This window comes from Carcharodon carcharias, chromosome 11 (genome assembly GCF_017639515.1).
Source record: "Carcharodon carcharias isolate sCarCar2 chromosome 11, sCarCar2.pri, whole genome shotgun sequence".
Classification (NCBI taxonomy): domain Eukaryota; kingdom Metazoa; phylum Chordata; class Chondrichthyes; order Lamniformes; family Lamnidae; genus Carcharodon; species Carcharodon carcharias.
The window spans coordinates 126,561,079-126,583,166 of NC_054477.1; the positions used below are offsets into that span (position 1 = coordinate 126,561,079).

At 50.6% G+C, this 22,088-nt stretch overlaps 1 protein-coding gene across 1 annotated transcript in view; it reads right to left on the minus strand.

Annotated features, from left to right (window-relative positions):
• LOC121284271 (claudin-10-like) overlaps positions 1-5,518 on the minus strand; it is an 86,786-nt gene extending 81,268 nt beyond the window's left edge. The window contains exon 1 of the mRNA XM_041199617.1: positions 5,299-5,518. Coding sequence (XP_041055551.1) covers positions 5,299-5,518 — 220 coding nt within the window. The remainder of the gene's footprint in view (positions 1-5,298) is intronic.
• Positions 5,519-22,088: the final 16,570 nt, after the last annotated feature.

Genomic DNA, 22,088 nt, shown 5'->3' on the forward strand with positions numbered 1-22,088 from the left:
GATAATAGACACAGCCGAATCACAAGCCACAGGGAGGGCATGCGATATGCTAGCACGAGATCTAATTGATGGGGTAAAATCTGACATTGAAGAAGCATTTAAGGCGATTCAGGTATCCTCAACTCAATGGTGCTTCATGACTTGCGAGGCCGAGTTCCTTTATGGGGACTTACTTTGTGCTAGCAACTCGAGTTTCTGTCTACAGGTGGCCGATTCATTTACTATATGAGACTTCCATTCGCCAGGCAGAACCACAGGATCTGTGGGATGACACATTATTCACTGATCAAACTCCTGTCAGAATAGCACATCTAGCCATGCAGGAAGCCACAAGAATAGCTCAATCATGTGTAAAAGCTTCTAGAGAGCAAATCGCGAGGGGGAGCATGCAAATGGAATTAGCCACCCAATTGGCCAGGAGGTTAGCCCAATCAGCTACTTCTTATGTTACGGCCAGAAGATTGATGAATTGGTGGGAAATTGTTAGAATGGGTATGACGATAGTTACAGGAATTATGCTCTTATGTGTTATCGGACTCTGCTGCTACCAACATAAAACCTGGAAAGAGACTCTGCAGGCACAGACAGTAACAAATCAAAGGTGCGTATAAGTTCCCTGACCTATGCATACTCCAAGGAAGAAGATAGGAGAAGGGAAAGTTAGTTTATATAACCAGGTGATTTAGGATTCCTCTGGCGGTCTGGACGACTGGCCACCCAAAGGACCACAAGAGGAATTCTCAACTTAAGTTGTGGCCAGCTTGGGGAAAATTAAAAATGCTAAAAGAGAACACTGTAAGAATTTACTGAAGAACACTTAAAATCTCCAGACAGACATGGCTGCTAAGCATATTAAGAGGTGACGATTACCAGATGAACATTGCACAGCCTTGAGAGTCAGGCTGAAGACACAAGAAAAGACATAAATTAGAATAGGTGTACTCTCCTCTCACATAGGGAACGGGCAGATGGTTTTAGCTTAGATATGGGAAGAGATACAATGGACAAAGAAGGGACTTTGATGAAACACAAACAGTCTTGAGTTGTGAGAACCAAGGTCTTTGCGTACATGTTTTAATTTTGATTGGATAATATAATTATGCATACAGCCTTTAGAATAATTGGTTAGCAAAATCACATATTTATGTACTCAATAGGATAGAGTTAGCTTGAGACTGGTGTGTCGGTTACTGATTGGATGTGTTCAAATGTACTCAAATGTATTATGATAAGAAAAAGTACAAAAGTAAGGAAATGTAATCAATCTGGGAGTTGGGTCTTCATTCTTAGGAATGATTGCGGCTCCCTTGCATATGCTTGAATAAAACCGGTTAAAGGAAGCCTGAGTCTCTGTGGTCACTGTCTGATCGGGGATTGTAACTTCTCCTCTTCAACTGGCCTATGTGGTAGTTGCTGGATTGGAGGGAGTACTTTCTTCAACAACCATATTCTTTTGTGCTAGGTATGACTCCAAACAGTGGAGAGTTTACTCCTGTTTCCCATTGACTCCAGTTAGGGCGCCGTCATGCCACACACAGTCAAATGCTGCCTTGATGTCAAAAGCAGTCATTCTCACCTCACCTCTAGAGTTCAGCTCTTTTGTCCATGTTTGAACCAATGCTATAATGAGGTAAGGAGCTGAGTGGCCCTGGCAGAACCCAAACGGAGCAAGAGGGAGCAGGTTATTGCTAAGCAAGTGTCACTTGATGATCTGTTCCATTACTTTACTGATGATAGACAGTAGACTGATGCAGCAGCAATTGGCTGGCTTGGATTTGTCCTGCTTTTTTTGTACAGGACATACCTGGGCAATTTTCCACGTTGCCAGTGTTGTAGCTGTACTGGAACATTCTGGAGCAGGAGTCTTCATTATTATTGCCGGAATGTTTGTCAAGTCCCATAGTCTTCAGCCATTTCTAGATATCAAGTGGAGTGAATCGAATTGGCTGAAGACTGGCATCTGTGGTACTGGGGACCTCCGGAGGAGCCCAACTTGGATCACTCACTCAGCACTTCTGGCTGAAGATTGTTACAAATGCTTCAGCCTTATCTTTTGCATTGATGTAATAGGCTCTACCATCATTAAGGATGGGGATATTTATGGAGCCTTTTAATTATCCACCACCATTCATGACTGGGTATGGCAGGACTGCAGATCTTCGGTCTGATCTATTGGTTGTGGAATCGCTTAGCTCTTTCTATCACTTGCTGGTCATGCTGTTTGACACGCAAGCAGTGCTGTGTCATAACTTCACCAGGTACGCCTGCTGCTGTTCCTGGCATACCGTCCTGCACTCTTATTGAAACAGGGTTGATCCCCTGGCTTGTTGGTAATGATAGAGTGGGGGATATGCCAGGCCATGAGGTTACAGATTGTGGCTGAGTACGATTCTACTGCTGCTGATGGCCCACAAGGGCCTCATGGTTGCCCAGTCTTGAGTTTGCTAGATCTGTTCAAAAGCTATCCCATTTTGCACAGAGGTAGTGCCACACAATATGATGGAGGATATCCTCAATGTGAAGACGGGACTTTGTCTCAAAGGACTGTGCAGTGGTCATTCCTACCGATACTGTCATGGACAGATACACCTGCAGCAGGCAGATTGGTGAGGATGGGGTCAAGTATGTTTTTCCCTCCTTTTGGTTCCCTCACAACCTGCTGCAGACCCAGTCTGGCAGCTATGTCCTTTCGGACTCAGCCAGGTCAGTCAATGGTGTGCTACCGAGCCACTCTTGGAGATGGACATTGAATTCCCCCACCCAGAGTACATTCTGCATCCTTGTCACCTTCAGTGCTTCCTCCAAATGATAAGGAGGATGAGTACTGGTTCATCAGCTGAAGGGGTGGGGGGTCTTTGCAGTACATGGTAATCAGCAGGAGATTTCCTTGCCCATTTTTGACCTGATGCCATGAGACCTCATGGGGTCCGGAGTCGATGTTAAGGACTACCAACACAACTCGCTCCCGACTGTATACCATTATGCTGCCACCTCTGCTGGGCCTGTCCTGCCAGTGGGACAGAACATACCCAGGGATGGTGATGGTACTATCTGGGACATTGTCCGTAAAGTATGTTTCTGTGAGTATGACTGTCAGGCTATTGTTTGACTAGTCTGTGAGACAGCTGTCCCAATTTTGCCACAAGCCCCCAGGTGTTAGTAAGGAGGACTTTGCAGGATCAACAGGGCTGAGATTTCCATTGTCGTTTCCAGTGCCTAGGTCAATGTCAGGTGGTCCATCTGGTTCCATTCCTTTTAGATTTCTTTGTGAATTGATTGATACAACTGAGTGGCTGTCACGACTCACAGCAGATGGTGCACTGTAATATCAAGCCCCACTGTTCCCTGAGCCGCAACAAATGTGAAAAGTTTGACCAAATCACCAGATTGCTCCATTTACCTAGCTATTTAATTTAAGTTAACAGAATAAGAAAACCAGGTTTGTAAACTTAATAAGTGAATAATTGTTTATGGAACAAATTGTCTTTAACTAGTGGCAAAAGAAAGAAATATGAACTGCTAACCTTTAACTCTATAACTTAAACTCCACCCCTTTTTAAACCCCTATATACACACACACACACACACACATACAGAACATGGATTTTAAGGATGAGTTGATTTTGATTGATGTCTTCCAAATTCCTTGCAGTTTGTTGTTGATGACACAAGGTGGTCTCCCAGCACCTTCAGTCTGTGGTTCACTGGTTGAAAAACTTGCTTTTCAGTGTCTCTCCTGCTGATCTTTTCTCTTTTCCTCTTGACAGGGGTTTTCAGAGAGAGCAGCTTAATGATGTGAGGGATAGCTAGAATTGCTGTAATCTTACAAACACAGGAGAGAGAGGTTTCAGGTCTTCCCTCTTTGAAGGCTAGGAGCTGTTCTGCCTGCACGGTTACCACACAAAACTCTAGTCACCTGGTCAGGAGCCGATTAAAATGCTGTCATCAGGCAGATCCCCTTAGTCCAGAACCCCTTTCCGGCATCATCCTGTTCTCTTAAGGTACCCTATGCTCCAGGATAGCAACATTGTAGATATTCCTCATCCTGCTCCAGGGAACATGTCTTTCAACTGCAGCCATGATAGTTTTTTGAAGCCACAGTCCAATTTTAAAGCCACAGTCCAAGAAAAATAAAAAAAATAGGTTCTTTACAGTGGCTTGCTGGCAATTTCAAAGGGCAGTTAAGATCCAACCTCTTTGTTGTGGGTCTGGAGTCATATATAGGCCAGACCAGGTAAGGACAGCATAATTTCCTACCCAAAAATACATTAGTGAACCAGACAGGTTTTTACAACAATTGACAATGGTTTCAAGGTCATCATTAAACTTTTAATTCCAGATCTTTATTGAATTCAAATTTCACCATCTGCCATGGTGGGATTCAAATCCCAAACCCCAGAGCATTACCCTGGTTTAATCCAGCAACAATACCACTATGCCACCGCCTTATCTTCAGGTAAGTGTTTAAAGGTCCCTAAGCTTTTCAGTGACTGGGTGGGTGTCGGATCATCAGGGCTGGGGAGCGGGGGTTGTAATGGGGTGGTCAGTTGTTGTTCGACCAGGTTTTTTTGGCTGTCTAATGTTTCCTGGGTAACTATCAAGGTAAGTCGCGCATATCTGTCCCAAGTCTCTAACTGTAGTTCAGAGTCGGAGATGTTTAAGCAGAGTCCCAGGCATCAGGGAATCAGTCCAACGGAAGTTTAACCTTCCTGGGCCATTCCCACGTACACCCGCACACCAGAACTTCCACAGGGTCCCATGCGCATTTTCCACCGTACCGCCATCTCCAACAATCTGGAGACCAGAAGATTTGGGCCTATTTCCTTTGAACATCCACAAAAATCTGTGCATCTTGTGCTGGTCTATGTGCAAAACATCTCAGAAATATTAACTAATCTCCTCCATATTTTGCTTTTGTCCCTTCCCTCATCCCACATTGTGGCCCCTAAAATCTGTTTATTGTATTGGAAAAGTTTTAAACATAGAAATTAAATGTCAATATTAGTCAAACACAAACTTTGTCACTCTGTCCACTATTTTAATGGATGGGTTAATGCAATTAAAATACAGAGGTTAACAGTTGAAATCAAAACTCATTTCACTGGCTATTTTTGTTCATATCAGTAGGGAACTAAATCTAATTAATATTCCCAGTATTACCTAGATTAACATTTTTATGCTATACAAACTGGGTTTTAATGTCATTACCTCCATTGTTTTTTTAGATAGTGTTAAAATGGAGTGATGAATTGTGAATAATACCTGAGAAAAACCAGTGAAGTTCTAAACAAACCTTACCCGCCAACTTGAACAGAGTGAGGTGATCTCGGCATTGAACAGATCCAAGAGTATTTCCAGTACAGTTTGTCCAAAGGCCTTGGAAAACCCAAGTAGCAGTGATCACTGAAGTTGCTCTGCTTGTTATTTTCCATTCTTTAGACATTGTAGCAACAAGCACAAAACCAAGACCACCTATACCAAATATGAAACCTAGAATCTGTAATCGGACATTAGCCATGTTGCACATGTACTGAATTCTTGTTTGCTAAGTGCCTGTTTAAAAAGCAATCTTGACGTAAGTTGTTCTCTTTTCTCACAAACGGGATGGTTGGTTATTAAACTAGTAAAAAAAGATTACAAACGCACCTGTGTTAGCCTCAGCTAATTTGGATGTATGACAGGTCATGCTTAGTTAATAATGTTTTCTGAATAAATCAACACTTTTGTGGGGTGGGGGGGGGGGGGCGGTGGTTTAGATTAATTATTGGAAAGGATATTTTTAAAAATATGTGAAAAAGGAAGAAAATATCCTGTTTCTATGGGATAATTGTTTTTGAGTTTTTGTGTGCTTCTTTTGCTTCTTGTTTGGGTTAACAATTTAATTGTTCCGTTGAAAGATACAATGAACTGCACAATATTAACATACAGGACAAAGTCTAACTAAATATCACCTGAGCTAGGAGGTTTGAAGGCCCTGCTTAGCATTAAATGGAAATAATGTCACTGCAGACTCAGTTTTCTCACAACAGCATATCAAGCTGACCCAAGTTGCTCACAAAGAGAGGGGGAGGAGGACTCTCAACAGGAGGCCTTACGGCCTAGGGTCTTTTGGGAGCATTTCTCCTACATGCACCTGCAAAAAGCAGTGTGTTTGGTGAATACAATTCACCATGGAAGCGGTCACAGAGCTGTACCACCTCCTGGAACTAGACATGCAACCTCAGACAAGAGTGGCCCTTGAGGTGACTGTGGCCCTGAATTTTTTCATAAACAGAGCCTCTCAGGATGGAACGGAGACATAGCAAACATCTCACTTTCTCATGGTGCAGTGGGCCAACAATTACACAGACATGACTTTCCAAAAACCATAAAATGTAGCATTCACTTCATGTACAGTTGGATGTGTGACTATGCTCATCACATCATGCTGGTCAATGCCTACAATCCTGGCAGCAGTCATGATTCATTCAGCCTGTGCCAGTCAGCTGTTCCAGCAATCTATTGGCATGTTGAACCAAAGAGTGTCTGTTTGAGTTTTGAAATGCAACAATGCTAAATATCCAATCTGGCTTGCTGTAGTCAGGTGACCTCTGCCATGAGGCACTCACTTCTGCAGGCTGCTATTTTAGATCAGTTCAATAAAGAACTCTCACTGAAAAGACAATGAGAATGCATTGCAGCCTTTGAACACAAAACATGGTGTCAGAAGTGGGATTTAAAATAGAATTTTGAAAATCTGAAAATGCTGCAGAGAAGCTACAGCTCAGTAATGCACACAGAAATGTTCAAATCTGCTAAAAGTTGCTAAAAAAAAAGGACAAGAAAAAGCGAGCACAAACTGAAAGCTGCTGGGTGAGTGAACACAGCTATGAACATTCCCCTCCCTTCTCTGGTAGAAATGAAAGGTGATATGTGGAAGAACTGGCGGTTTTCTCACTTGCAATGGCAAAACTACAAGTTGGCAACAGATTTAATTAACAACCCAGAGTGGATAATAAGAGTCGCAATCAAACAACTAGTGGTGACAACACCAGTGCTGAAGTACTATGACGTCAATGAAGGAGTCACTTTGTAGTATGATGCCAGTGAGACAGGTCTTGGAACAACCCTAATGCAGCAAGGACAACCAATTACATTTGCATCCAGACCATTCATACAAATGTAATAGCGCTATACTCAGATTGAGAACGAGTGCCCTGGCTATTGTTTTTGCTTGTGAGAATTTTCATCAATACCTGCTTGGGAGAGACAAAGTCACGGAGTCTGACCACAAGCCACTCAAAGCAATTTTCTCAAGCCACTACTATCTGTTCCAAAGCATCTGCAAAGAATGTTACTTCATTTAGAGAGATATCATCTGGACATTACATATAAGCAAGGGACACAGATGTACATTGCAGACATGCTGTCGAGAGAAGCACTCCCCATGAAAAAAGTTGAGGATGCTACAACAGATGTGAAATCTTCCAGATTCAATGTGAAGCAGCAGCTAGACAAGATCTGGAAGTCATAAACCCAGCAGAGACAATTAATTTGACAGACAAACACCTTGCTCAAATCAAGGGAACTACCCAACAAGATGCAACTCTTCAAGTGCTACAAGAAGTAATGATGAAAGGATGGCGTAAGAGCACCAAGGACACACCTGTAGTCACAAGTGAATATTGGAATTACCAAGATGAATTGACAAACTGAGATGGCATTTTGTACAAAGGAAATAGAATCTAAGGAGATGAGAGGAGAGATACTGAAGCACATCCATGCAATCTATCAAGGTATTGAATCGGGTCTGAGAAATGCAAGAGAAGTGCTCTACTGGCCAAACATGAGCAATGAAATTAGACATCACATAAGCCAGTGCGGCGCTTGTAATGAGTACCAAGCTAAATAAGCTAGAGAGCCATTGATGACGCATGACATCCCAGACAGACCATGGATGAAGCTGGGAGTCGACCTCAGCACTATAGCAAGAACTGATTATCTTGTCATTGTAGACTATTATTCTGACTGCTGGGAGTTAGACCAGCTGACCTCAACGATGACAGGAGAAATAGTAGAATGGCTAAAAGCACACTTCAGTCAGTACGGCATTCCAGACATTGGGATGGATGACAAAGGCCTTCAGTTCACAAGTGAAAAATTCAGCAAATTCACAAGGCATTGGGAAATTCAACACTACACATAGGGCAGGATTTTGTGTTTGACGGGCGGCCGGGCCCGACTGACTCAGCAACGGCGGGTGGCTGATTGCTGCCACTGAAACGGGCCGCACCGCCATTTTGCATGGGCAGGCCAATTAAGACCCAAGCGGGGTCCTGACTCCCGTGTTCATTGGGAAAATTAAATCGGTAGCAGGCGTGTTCAGACCCCCGGTTCCAATGGGGAACCAGCTGTCTGTATAAAGAGCGGCCAGGTAGCCTCCTTGAGGCAGTTCACCATGGCCAGTGACTGGGCTCCAGAAGAGATGAGGGCAGAGGAGGAGGGGAGCAGGCTTCAGGGTAGGCCAGCCACTGTGCCCCTCGGTTCTCAGATGCCTGCCCTGCTGTCCTCCTCAAAGAGGTGTCCAACTATCTTGTTTCTGGAGGATGGGAGGAGGAGGGCCCCCCATGTCACCAAGCAGGTGTGGCAGGAGGTGGCAGAGGCTGTTAGCTCTCATGATGCTGGGTAGTGCACAGGAACGCAGTGCCGCAAGCGCTTCAATGATTTGCTACACTCTGGAAGGGTGATTACCATGTCAGCCTTGGCCATTTTACTCAGCAGGTAGCCTTAACCTTTGAGGCCGCCCCCCCTGCCCCACATCTTAGTGTCGTTATTGCATTGGGCATTTGGCACATGCAGGGTGGACAGATAGTGACCATGCTTATATCAGCCTTAGTGGTTGAGGAGAAAATGGGTTCTTCCTGCAGCATATGTTGGTGTTTGTTGCATTTGAGTAGTCTGGGGGCAACCTGCAGGGGAGGCAGCTAGACACATACTCAGAACTCCAACACATGTCTTATTGATGGTGATGAGATGGTGGAAGGGAACCTCAAGGTGTCATGGCCAAGAGCCATCTGCTGACCTCGGCGCCACACCTAGTTATCCCTCCTTGCCTTGGGCACTAAGACCTGTGTGTTATTCAGAGTGATGGACGCCAAATGCGTCCAAGGTGTCCATTGGGGGAAGGGGTTGGGAGCAGCTGTACTATCTTCTGGGGACTGATCACCAGTAGTGTGGACAGGAGCTGCTGGAGGCCTCAGATGGGCAACTGTGTTTGGGGTGTGGCATGTGCGTGCAGAGTACATGAGCCCCAATAAATGGTCTTCTGTGTTCTGCAGGCAAAAACTGAGAGTAATATGCGGGAGCGGCAGTGGACTGGTAGTGGGCACGCCATGCTGCAGCTCCTCATCACGTATGAGAAGCAGGCCATGGAGCTGGAGAGGAGGCAGATGGCCAGGTCGGCAGGTGTCGGGGAGGCTGGGGTGCAGCAGTCCCATCCACTCTGTCTTCCCACCACCCAAAGCACTGATGATTGCTGCAATCGTTAATGCAGCAACACTGCTCATTCACAGACTGATACAGTCAGGCGTGTGGGTCATACACAAAAGTCCCTTGGCCCCTTGAGGATGCGCGTCTCTAGCACCTTCCAAAGTCGGCTTATCCCATTTGTGACCACAATCCCCATGGCCTAACATGCCATGGCATCACTGCTGCACATCCAAAGAGTTATTACATCTTGGGAGGCTTTGTACCTCCACCATCCTTTCAGCCAGTGTGTCCCATAATACTCTGTCCAAAAGCACCTCACCTGTCAATCTCATGACACTCAACTTAAATAAATGCCACCGTGTTAGTCATCCCTGTGCCAAGGGGAAATGTTGCTTTCTGTCCACCCAGTCTATGCCCCTCATAACGGTATGAAGGTCAATAATGTGACCTGTCAATCTCCTGTGTTCCATGGCAAATGTCGCAAGTGTTTGCAATGTTTCCTCATCACTCCAACTCTCCAGGCCAGCATGCATCCAGGTCAGGAACCTCTGCACTCTCTCCACTCCAATGCCATCCCCCCCATGAAGCGCAGGTCACAACTGAACGCAGAAGTGTAGCTGTGGCCTCGACAGCGTGTTCTGCACTTGCAACATGACCTCCCTTTTCCTACATTCTATTCCTCAGCTAATAAAGGCAAGTCTGGCTTCGACCTTGTTAAACGCCCTATGTTCCTGTTCTGCTACCTTAACGGGTCTGCCCAGCAAGGTCCCTGTAATCGTCGTGACTTCCCATGGTCCTCCCGTTACTCATGGATTCCCGTACCTTCCTTGTCTTGCCCAAGTGCTTAACCAAACACTTTTCCACATAACATTCCATGTGGCATTCCTTAAGCCATCTGTCCAGCCTGTCTGTATGCTTGTGTAATGTTTGAGCCTCCTCTTGACTATTTACCACCCCGCCAATGTTTGTCTCCTTAGGTCCTTGAAGGGTGAGCGACTTATGAAGCTGGGGGGGAAGGGATGAGAGGTGTTACTGACTGAACGCTAACCGATGCACTGTCCTTGTTGTTAATTTCAGCATCACCACCGCATGGCCACCACCAACATATCCAGAGTACCCCCTCCACACCTGAGGGCCAAGACTTGCAACTTGCATCACATCCTTCCAGTGAGCCAGGCACCAGCGCAGCGACAAACACTTCGGTGGGGATTATGGCATCGGCTAGTGTCGCAGGGCACAGCGGAAAGGGCACTTCACAATCGCTGGAGGAGATGGCATGGACAGAGAGTGCCGATGGTGCCAACAGCCGGAGGATTGCAGGGGACCAGGCACATGCTGAGTCCGGCAGTGATGATGTGCCTCTGGAGATGCCAGCCATGCAGCAGCTGCAAGACAAGGGTCAGGGTGCGTGGGAGCTTCTGGCAGGGTTGCATGAGGGTGTGCTTCAGTTGGTCTCTGTGGTGGAGGAATCTAGGCAGAGTGTCAGTGAAGAGTGAGGTCATGAATCTCAGGACAGAGCTTCAGGCTTCCTCCATTGAGAGATTGGTGACTCTCATGGAGAGGGATTGAGAATCTTCTGATGGGTTTATGCTCTGCCCTGCAAGCCCTCACAGCGCTAATGGCCACAGGTTGTCATTCGCAATGTGGGAGATGTTCTGGGCACCAAGTGTCGCCGCTCGGTGCCCATCCATCTGCGGTGAGCAGGGAGGTCCAATGTGACCTCACTTCGGCACAGCAGCTGCCTGTCATCGCTGCAAGCTCCTCTCCGGTTGCTCCAGATTAGGGCAGCAGCTCCTCCGTCCCTCTGCCAATGACCGTTGCATCCATTGAGGCTGCGACAACTGGGGAGGTGCCAGTTCTGGAACTGGCCACTCCCCTCCCAGGCAGGGACATCACAGGCTTCATGGGCCAGAGGACGGTCGCCAAGGTCATCGATGCCAACAGGACAGCAGAGTCAGCAGGCTGTCTCACAAGCCACTCCGAGCGATGGGGCAGCAGCTAGATGTAGCACACGCAACATAAGCATAAGGCACGTTAGGCACGCCATGGGTTTGTCACTGGTGGTTTTGTGTTGGCCCTAGACTAGGGAATATATCATTATGTACGTCAGAGCAACATTTGTGCTTTATTTTGGTGGGAATAAAGTCCACTTTTCTGACCATGGCTGAGGGTGTTTCCTTTGTGCTGCATTTGTATGTTTCACAGACATATCCTGAGTGTTTGAGTGGACATTGATGTTTCTGTACTAAGCCCTTAGTTGCAGCTGATGAGGTGGAAGATGTAGCACCTAAGTGCCACGTGTGGAAGCGCCAGGCAATGCTGCTCCTGCTGATTCATGTATGTGGAGCTCGCTGAAGGTTGGTTGGATTAAAGTGTCCCAGGTGTCCCTGCCTCCTTGGTGTAGTAGCGGGTCAGCGTGCTGCCCCTCATCATTGCCCTGTGCTTCCTCATCCTCTGAGCCACTGCTGGACTCATCATGTGCAGCCGCATCCACTGCGTCAAGGTCTTCATCATCCACTTTGTCCCCCGTTTCCAGTGCAAGATTGTGCAGAGCGCAGCATGCTATCGCTATCACAGAGACGCGATCTGGGGGTACTGGAGTGCACCCCCTGAGCGGTCCAGGCAACGGAAGCGCATCTTGAGAAAAACGTTGGCTCTCTTCACCACAGCCCTTGTGAAGGCGTGGTTCCTATTGTAGCGCTGCTCAACTTCTGTTTTTGGATGGCGGAGAGGCGTCATGAGCCACCTTCTGAGGGGATAGCCCTTGTCACCCAGCAGCCAATCATCCAGCTGAGCCGGAGCACTGAAGGACCCTGGCACCTGGGAGTGTCTGAGAATGTAGGCGTGTGGGAGCTGCCTGGGTACCTTGCACAAACTTGTAAAATCTGCATCCTGTGATCACACACTATCTGCACCTTCATGGAGTGGAAGCCCTTCCTGTTGATAAAGGCACCGGGCTCACCTGCTGACGCCTTGATGGCCATATGTGTGCAGCTTATTGTAGCCTGGACGTGGGGGAAGCCAGCAATGGCTGTGAAGCTTCTGGCTCACTGTGTCTGAGTTGCCTGGTCGCAGCGGAAGTGGATGAAGGTCAATGCATGCCAGGACAGAGCATCTGTAACCAGCTTGACACAAGTGTGGACAGCTGATTGGGAAACACCGCAAAGATCACCCACTGAGCCGCTGGAAGGAGCCAGAGGCATAAAGGTGGAGGGCCACTGTGACCTTCAGAGCCGCTGGCATGGGGTGTCCACCTACATAGTTAGGGGAGATCTCAGGGCCAATCATCTGACAGATATAGTTGACTGTTTCCCTTGACAGACGGACCCTCCTTCGGCACTGCACCTGAGTCATACTGAGGCAGCTGCTTCGCCGCCTGTATAACCTGGCAGCAGGATAGTGGTGTCTTCTGCGGCCCCTTCCACCTTGGACAGCCTCTTGGGCTTGTGCCCCTTGTGCCTGCGCCTGTACTCCCAAAGGTGACTTCCCTGGAGGCTGATTGTCCACTCCTGACCTCCTCCTTATTCTATCCCTCCCTTCCTCCTCAGAGGAGCTGCCTCCAGTGGAGATGTCAGAACCATACCCAGGCTAAAGGGAGGCCTCCGGGAAGCTGCAGGCCCGATAAAGATTCCTGTCTACAGGCTGCTGAGCTGAAGCTTCAAAGTAGAGAGAAATCTATTGGAAATTGATCTGAACTGCTACCAATCACACAGGCAAGTTTAAAACACTTTCTGCATTAAATACTTCAGAAAAAACATTAACAACCTCTCTGAGCCCACATATCCTGCCCATGGATGAGGTTTGTTAAAAAACCAGTTACCCATCTGCCCGTTGGGCCCGTGTGCCAAGGCAAAGACCACACAGGCTCCTCGAACTCGGCTTCAAATGCTGAGTTAAGGGCCTTAACAAGGCCTTTAATTAATGGCAGGCGCACGTTGCGCTTCATAGCATGCCCGCCCACCTAAATATCGCGATGCCGCGCGCTGATGTCAGTGCACGATATTTTAAGCACTGATGTGCGCGCTCCACCATAAAATTCTGTCAGCCATAAAATTCTGCCCATAATCTCCACACTATCCCAGTCGAATGAAAGACAGTAATGGCAGTGAAAATTGCCAAAGGAATCATTAAAAAGATCATACAAATCGAGCACAGATGTAGATAAGGCAATCCTTGCATGGAGAAACACACTGACTGCAGGCATTGAAAGTAGTCCAGTCCAAAGACTAATGTCACGCCACACACAGACTACTCTTCCAATAGCCAAAAAGCTACTGAAACCATAGTGGTGAAAGGCATGGGCGAGAAAAATGAAAGTGAAATGACAAAAAGCCAAATTTCATTTTGACGAGACTGCCAGAGCTGAGCATTGGAGAGCCAGTCAGGGCACAAACCTTCAACGCTCTCAGTAGGAGTCAGCCCACATGGAAACTCGGGACATGGTTAGAGAAATTGTCACCTCGATTGTATGCGGTGGAAGTGAACAACCAAATATTCCAGCGCAACCATAGGCACATATGGACAACTAGTGAAGTTGTGCCTTTACTGCAGTCGGCCAATCAGGAAGTTGGGGTCTCGCCAGCCGTATAGAGTACAGAACGACCATCATTCCCAGAAGTCCAATTGACTCCAACAACGGAAATGGAACAACAACAGGTACCATGGCAACAAGTGCCATGGGAATGATAGTCTCCGGACAAAAACATCACCCAGACAAATAGCCAATGTCAATGCGCACATGTACCATTGAGAAACCTGCACAATTTAAAGACTTAAGAATGTAATGTAGGTGCAGAGACTGACTAGAACAACAAACAGTTTACTAATGCATGAAATCAGTAGGTGTATGGTGGGTAACTTGGGTACTCAGTTACACATGAACGTGCATACAAATGGGTCTTCAGTTTGTTAGGAAAAAGGGGATATTTGGATCTTTTGCTTGTTATGAAAAGGGGATGTTTGGGTTTTGAAATGCAAAAGTATTACATGTCCTTCCCCCCTCCTCCACAATTCCCCATACTCCTTACCCCTCCTTCCCCCCTCCTCCCCTCCTCCCATTCTCCACCCTCCATCTCCTCCCCTTCACCCCTTTCCCCCTCCTCGCCTCCCCTCCCCACTCCTCCTCCCCTCCCCATGACCTCCCCCTCCTTGCACCCCCTTCCCCCTTTTTCCACCCCTCCTCCCCGCTTCCTCCCCCTCTATCTCCCCTCCTCCAGCCACCTTCCCGCCTCCTCTGCCCTCCCCCCACTCCCCCTCCCTACTCCTCTGCCCCCTCTCCCCTTTCCCCCCTCCTCCCCCTCCTTCCCCCTCCCTCCCCCATCCTCCCCACTCCTTGCACCCTCCTTTCCCCCTCCTGCCCCTCCTTCCCCCCATCTCCCCACTCCTTCTCTTCATCCCCCTCCATCCCCCACTCCTTTCCCCTCCTTCCCACACCTGTCCCCCTCATCCCCCTCCTCCCTCCTTCTCCCATTTCTCGCTATCACCTCCCCTGCTCTTCCTCACTCCTTCCACTCGTCCTCCCCCCATTCTTCGCCCCCGCTCCCCACTCCTTCCCCCAGCTCCTCCCCCTCCTGCCCTCCGCCTGCTGCTCCGCATCTCCTTCTCTCCCTCCCCATTCTTTCACCCCCTCCTTACCTCACTCCTTCCCCCTCCTCCACCCACTCCTTCCCCACTCTTCCCCTTCTCCCCCCTCCTTCCCCTCCTCCCCATTTTCTTCCCCCCTCTTCCCCACTTCTTCCACCCCTGCTCCACCCGATCCTTCCCCCTTCCTTCCCCCACTCCCCCCCACACCTTTCCCCCACCTCCTCATCCTTCCCACTCCTTCCCCATTTCTCCCCCACTCCCTCCCACTCCTTTCCCCTCCTTCCCCCATTCTCCCCTCTCCTCACCCCTCCCCACTCTTTCCCTCCTCTTGCCCCCTCCCTCCATTGCCCCTCCCCCTCCACCCCCTCCTTCCCCCTCTCCAGTCCTTCCCCATTCTCCTCCCATCCTCCCCCTCTTTCCTCTCTCATCCCCCCTCCAAACTCCTTCCCATCACGTCCCGTCCTTCCCATCTCGTCCCTCTGCTTTCCTCCCAACTACTTGATCCTTCCCTGCTCCTCCCCCTTTCCCCGCCTCCCTCCTCCCACTCCTTCCCCCTCCTCCCACATCCTCCCCCCCATCCTCTCCAACCCCTCCTCACTCCTTCCCCCAACTCCTCCTCACTCCTTCCCCCTCCTCCCCACTCTTTACCCCCTCCCCTTTCTTGCCCCCTCCACTCCCTCTGTTCCCTCCTTCCTCCCCACTACTTCCCCCTCCTCCCCTCCTTCCCCTTCCCTCCACCCCTTCTTCCCCCCTCCTTCCCCCTCCCCAGTCCTTCCCCATTCTAGCCCCCAACCACTCCTCCCCCCTTCCTCGCAACCTTTCCCCTCTCCTCTCCTCTCTCCCCTCTTTCCCCTCTCCTCCCCCTCTTGCCCTCCTACTATCCCCTCCTACCCCTTCCTTCCCCACTCCTCCCTCCTCCCCACCTACCCCTCTATTCCTTCCCCCTCCTCCCCATCCTCCCCCTCCTTCCTCTCACTCCCTTCCCCCTCGTGCTCTTCCTACTCCCGCCTTTCCCCTTCCTCCCCACTCCTTCCTCCCCTCCTCCCTCCTGCCCACTCCTTCCTCCCCTCCTCCCTCCTCCCCATCCCTTCTCCTGCTGTTCCCCACTCCTTCTCCCCCTCCCCACTTCATCCCCTCCTTGCCACTCCTTCCCCCTTCTCACCCCTTCTCACCCTCCTCCGCCCCATCCCCATCCCTTCTCCCCTCCTCGCCTCCTTCCCCCTCCTCCCCCCTTTCCACCTCTCCTCCCCCTTTCTGCATCTCCTCCCTTCTTCTCGCCCCTTCTCCCTCCACTCCCCTAACTCTTCTTCCCCCCTCCTTCCCCCACTCCTCCCTGCTCCTCCCCACACCTTACACTTCTTCCCCACTACTTCCCCCTCCTCCCTACTCCATCCCCCTCCCGACCCCCTCTTCCCCACTCCTCCCTAGACCATTCCCCTCCTCCCTCCCACCCTCCTTTCCCTCCATCCCCCTTCATCCCCACTCCTTCTACACCTCCCCACTCCCTCCCCTCCTCCCTGCTCCTCCTCCTTCCCCTCCCCATTCCTTCCCCGTTCTCCTCACTCCTTCCCTCCTCCCCACTCCTGCCCCTCCATCCCCCCTCCCCACTACATCCCCTCCCTCCACCCCTCCACCCCTCCCCAGTCCTTCCCCCTCCTTCTGCCCATCCTCCCTCTCCTCCCCCTCTGCAATCCTTCACCCTTTTCGCCCCACTTTGTCCTCCTCCCCCTCTTTCCCCACTACTACCCCTCCTACTCCCTCCTTCCCCCTTCTCCCCCTCCACCCTCCCACACACCTCCTCCTCCCTCATTCCCCCGTCCTCCCCACTCCTCCCTTCTCCTTCCCTCTCCTTCGCCCCTCCTACCCCCATCCTCCCTCTCCATATCCCCTCTCCGCTTTAACCCCCTCCTCCCTCCTCCTTCCACTCCACCTCCCGTCCTTCCTCCCTCCCCAGTCCTTCCCCCTTCTCGCCCCACTTCGGCCTTTCTCCCCCTCTTTGCCCCCCCCTTCCCGCTCCTCCATCTTCTCTTTCTGGCTCCGCCCCCTCCTCTCCCCTCCTTCCTCCCTTCTCCCCGCCTTTCTCCCTACAATGCACTCCCACTCCCCTTCCCCCTCCTCCTCTCCTGCTGCCCCCTCCCCTGACCACTCCTCCGCCCCCTCCCCATAGCCTTCCCTCCCTCTTCCCCATTCCTCCCCCACTCCTTCCCTCTCTCCCCTTCCCCCTCCTCTCTACTCCTTCCCTCCACTCATCCCCCATTCTTTCCCCTCCAACCCCCTCCTTCCCCCTCCTCTTCACTCCTTCCCCCTCCTCCCCACTACTTCCCCCTCCTTCCCCCTCCTTCCACCCCTCCTGAACCCTCCTCCCATTCCTCCTCCTCCTTCCCGCTCCTCCCCACTGCTTCCCCCTCCTCCCCCTCCTTCCCCCTCCTTCCACCCCTCCTGACCCCTCCTCCCCCTCCTCCTCACTCCTTCCCGCATTCCTCCCCACTACTTCCCCCTCCTTCACCCTCCTTCCACCCCTCCTGACCCCTCCTCCCATTCCTCCTCCTCCTTCCCGCTCCTCCCCACTGCTTCCCCCTCCTCCCCCTCCTTCCACCCCTCCTGCCCCTCCTCCCACTCCTATCCCCTCTTCCCACTCCCCCCCACTCCTTCCCCCTCTCCACTACTTCCCCCCTCCTTCCCCCCTCCCCAGTCCTTCCCCCTTCTTGCCCCTCCTTCCCCCTTCTCCCACATTCCCCCCCTCCCGACCCCCCTTCCCCACTCCTCCCTAGACCATTCCCCTCCTCCCTCCCACCCTCCTTTCCCTCCATCCCCCTTCCTCCCCACTCCTTCTATACCTCCCCACTCCCTCCCCTCCTCCCTGCTCCTCCTCCTCCTCCCCAATACTTAACCCCTCCTTTTACCCCTTCCTCCCCCTCCTTTCCCCACTCCTTCCCCCACTCCTCCCCCATCCTCCCCCTCCTCCTTCCCTCTCCTTCCCCCTCCTCCTCCTCCCTCCCCACTCCTCCTCACTCCTTCCCCCTCCCCATTACTTCCCCCTCCTTCCCCTCCTTCCACCTCTCCTCCCATTCTTCGCGCTCCTTCTCAACTCGCCAATCCTTCCCCCTTCTCACCCCTTCTCACCCTCCTCCGCCCCATCCCCATCCCTTCTCCCCTCCTCGCCTCCTTCCCCCTCCTCCCCCCTTTCCACCTCTCCTCCCCCTTTCTGCATCTCCTCCCTTCTTCTCGCCCCTTCTCCCTCCACTCCCCTACCTCTTCCTCCCCCCTCCTTCCCCCACTCCTCCCTGCTCCTCCCCACACCTTACACTTCCTCCCCACTACTTCCCCCTCCTCCCTACTCCATCCCCCCCGACCCCCTCTTCCCCACTCCTCCCTAGACCATTCCCCTCCTCCCTCCCACCCTCCTTTCCCTCCATCCCCCTTCCTCCCCATTCCTTCTACACCTCCCCACTCCCTCCCCTCCTCCCTGCTCCTCCTTCTTCCCCTCCCCATTCCTTCCCCGTTCTCCTCACTCCTTCCCTCCTCCCCACTCCTGCCCCTCCATCCCCCCTCCCCACTACATCCCCTCCCTCCACCCCTCCACCCCCTCCCCAGTCCTTCCCCCTCCTTCTGCCCATCCTCCCTCTCCTCCCCCTCTGCAATCCTTCACCCTTTTCGCCCCACTTTGTCCTCCTCCCCCTCTTTCCCCACTACTACCCCTCCTACTCCCTCCTTCCCCCTCCTTCCACCCCTCCTGACCCCTCCTCCCCCTCCTCCTCACTCCTTCCCACATTCCTCCCCACTACTTCCCCCTCCTTCCCCCTCCTTCCACTCCTCCTGCCCCTCCTTCCCTCTCCTCCCCCTCATTTCCCCTCCTCCTCACACCTTCCCCATTCCTCCTTACTCCTTCACCCTCCTGCCCACTATTTCCCCCTCCTCCCCCTCCTCCCCCCACCTCCCACTCCTCCCCATCCTTCCCTGCTCCCCAATCCATCCCCTTTCTTGCCCCTCCTTCCCCCCTTCTCCCCCTTTCCCCCGTCCTACCTCATCCTTCCCCCTCCTTCCCCTTCCTTCAGCCTCCTCCCCCTTCTCCCCCCTATTCCCCCCTCTGACCCGCCTCCTTCCCCCTCCTCCCCTCCCCCTCCCTACCCCCATCCCCCTCCTTCCCCACTTCTCCCTATTCCACCCCCCTCCTCCCTCCGACTCTCCTCCCCCTCCATCCCCCCTCCTTCTCCACCTCCCCACTTCATCCCCTCCTATCCCCCTCCCCTCCTCCTCATGCCTTCCCGCTCCTCCCCACTCCTTCCCCTCCTTCCCTCTCCTTCCCCTCCTTCCCACTCCTTACCCCCTCCTACACACTCCCTCCACCTGCCCTCCCCCCTTCTCTCCCTCCTCCCCCTCCTTCCCCCCCTCCTCCCTCTCCTCCCCCTGGAGTCACTGTGGAACATACACGTACAGTGAGGTGGGCACACTGCAGGTAAAGAGTGCACAGGCAGAAAGGGAAAGGATGACTGCCATGCAGAGTAAAAACACTAGGCAGGTAGTGCAGGAGTTCCCTGGATCCATCTCCCTCTCCAGCAGATATTCCGTTTTGCATACTGCTGGGGAGATGGTTTCTCAGGGGTAACCAGCAAGAGCCAAGTCTGTAGCACCACAAGTGACTCAGCTGCACAGAAGGGGAGAAAAAAGAGTGGCTTATATCGTAAGGGGAAGGAGGTTTCTGCAACCGCAGATGTGACACCAGGATGGTATGTTGCCTCCCTGGTGCCAGGGTCAAGGATGTCATCGAGCAGCTGCAGGACTTTTTGAAGGGGGAGGGTGAACAGTCAGAAGTTGTGGTCCACATCGATACCAACGACATAGGTAAAAAGAGGAATGAGGTCCTGAAAGCAGAATACAGGGGGCTAGAAAATAAATTAAGAAGCAGGACCTCAAAGGTAGCAATCTCATACACTCATAGGTGTATATAGCACAGAAAGGAGGCCATTCATCCCATCATGTCCTCACTGGTCAACAAAGATCTGACTACACTATTCCCATTTTCCAGCGCTTGGCCCATAGCCCTGGAGGCTGTGGCAATGCAAGTGAATAGCCAAATACTTCTTAAATGTTATGAGAGTTTCTTAGTCAGCCACCCTTTCAGGCAGTGAGTTCTAGACTCCCACCACCCCCTGGCTGAAAAGATTTCCTCAACTTCCCTCTTTGCCTTCTACCTCTTACCTTAAATCTATGCTCCCTAGTTATTGACCCCTCTACTAATGGAAATAGTGCCTTCCTATCCACCCCATGATTTTATACATCTCTATCAGGTGCCCTCTCGACCATCGCTGCTCCAAGGAAAACAACCCTAGCTTAACCAATCTTTCCTCATTGCTCAGACCCTCCAGCCGAGGCAGCATCCTGGTAAATTTCTTCTGCACCCGCTCCAGTGCAATCATATCCTTCCTATAATGTGGTGACCAGAACTGCCCACAGTACTCCAGTTGTGGCCTAACCAACATTTTATACAGTTCCAGCATAACCTCCCTGCTCTTGTATTCTACGCCTCAGCTAATAAAGGGCAAGTATCCCATATGCCTTTTTAACCACCTTATGTACCTGCCCTGCTACATTCTGGGATCTGTGGATATGCATACCAAGGTCCCTCTGATCATCAATACTTTCCCGGGTCCTATCACCGACCAGACTACTCCCAGTGCCACGTGCTAGCGAGATCAGGATAAGAGAATAGACCAGTTAATGCGTGGCTGGAGAGATGGTGTAAGAGGGAGGGATTTAGATTCCTGAGACATTTGGACTGATTCTGGGGAAGATGGGACCTGCACAAGTTGGATGGGCTGCACCCCAACAAGATCGGGACGAATATCCTTGCAGGCGTATTTGCTAGTACTATGGGGGAGGGTTTAAATTAGCTTGGCAGGGGGATGAGAACCTGAGCAGGGAGACACAAGAGAAGGAAACAAAGATAGGAAAGTAGAAAGCAAAAGTGGAAGGCAGAGGAAACGAGGGCTAGTACAAAATAAATAAATGTGTAAAAATATTAAAAAGGCAAGTCTAAAGGCACTGTATCTGAATGCACGGAGCATTCGCAAAAAGATAGATGAATTAACAGCGCAAATAGATGTAAATGGGCATGATACGATTGCAATTACAGAGACCTGGCTGCAACGTGACCAAGGCTGGGAACTGAATATCCAAGGATACTCGATATTTAGGATGGACAGGCAAAAAGGGAAAGGAGGTGCTTTAGTTCTGTCTTGACAGAGGAAGACACAAATAACTTCCCAGAAATACTAGGGAGCCAAGGATCTAGTGAGAAGAAGGAATTGAAGGAAATTAGTATTACTAAAGCAATAGTGCTGGATAAATTAATGGGACTAAAAGCTGATAAATCCCCAGGACCCGGTAATCTACACCCCAAGATACTAAAGGAGGTGGCCATGGAAATAGTGGTTGTCATCTTCCAAAATTCTGTAGATTCTGGAACAAGTCCTGGCAGATTGGAAGGTGGCAAATCCCACTGTTTAAAAAAAAACGAGAGAGGGAGAAGACAACAAATTACAGATCGGTTAGCCTGACATTAGTAGTAGGGAAATGTTAGAGCCTATTATAAAGAATGTGATAACAGGACACTTAGAAAACATGAACAGGATTAGACAAAGTCAACACAGATTTATGAAAGGGAAATCATGTTTGACAAACCTACTGGAGTTTTTTTTGAGGACGTAACTAGCAGAATAGATAAGGGAGAACCAGTAGATGTGGTGGATTTGAATTTTCAGAAAGTCTTTGATAAAGTCCCACATAAGAGGTTAGTGTGTAAAATTAAAGCACTTGGGATTGTGGGTAATATATTGGCATAGATTGAGAATTGGTTAACAGACAGAAAACAGAAAGTAGGAATAAATAGGTCTTCTTCAGAGTGGCAGGCGGTGATTAGTATGGTACCACCATACTAGGGATCATTGGTTGGGCCTCAGCTATTCACAATATATATAAATGATTTAGATGAGGGAACCAAATGTAACATTTCCGAGTTTGCTGATGACACGAAACTT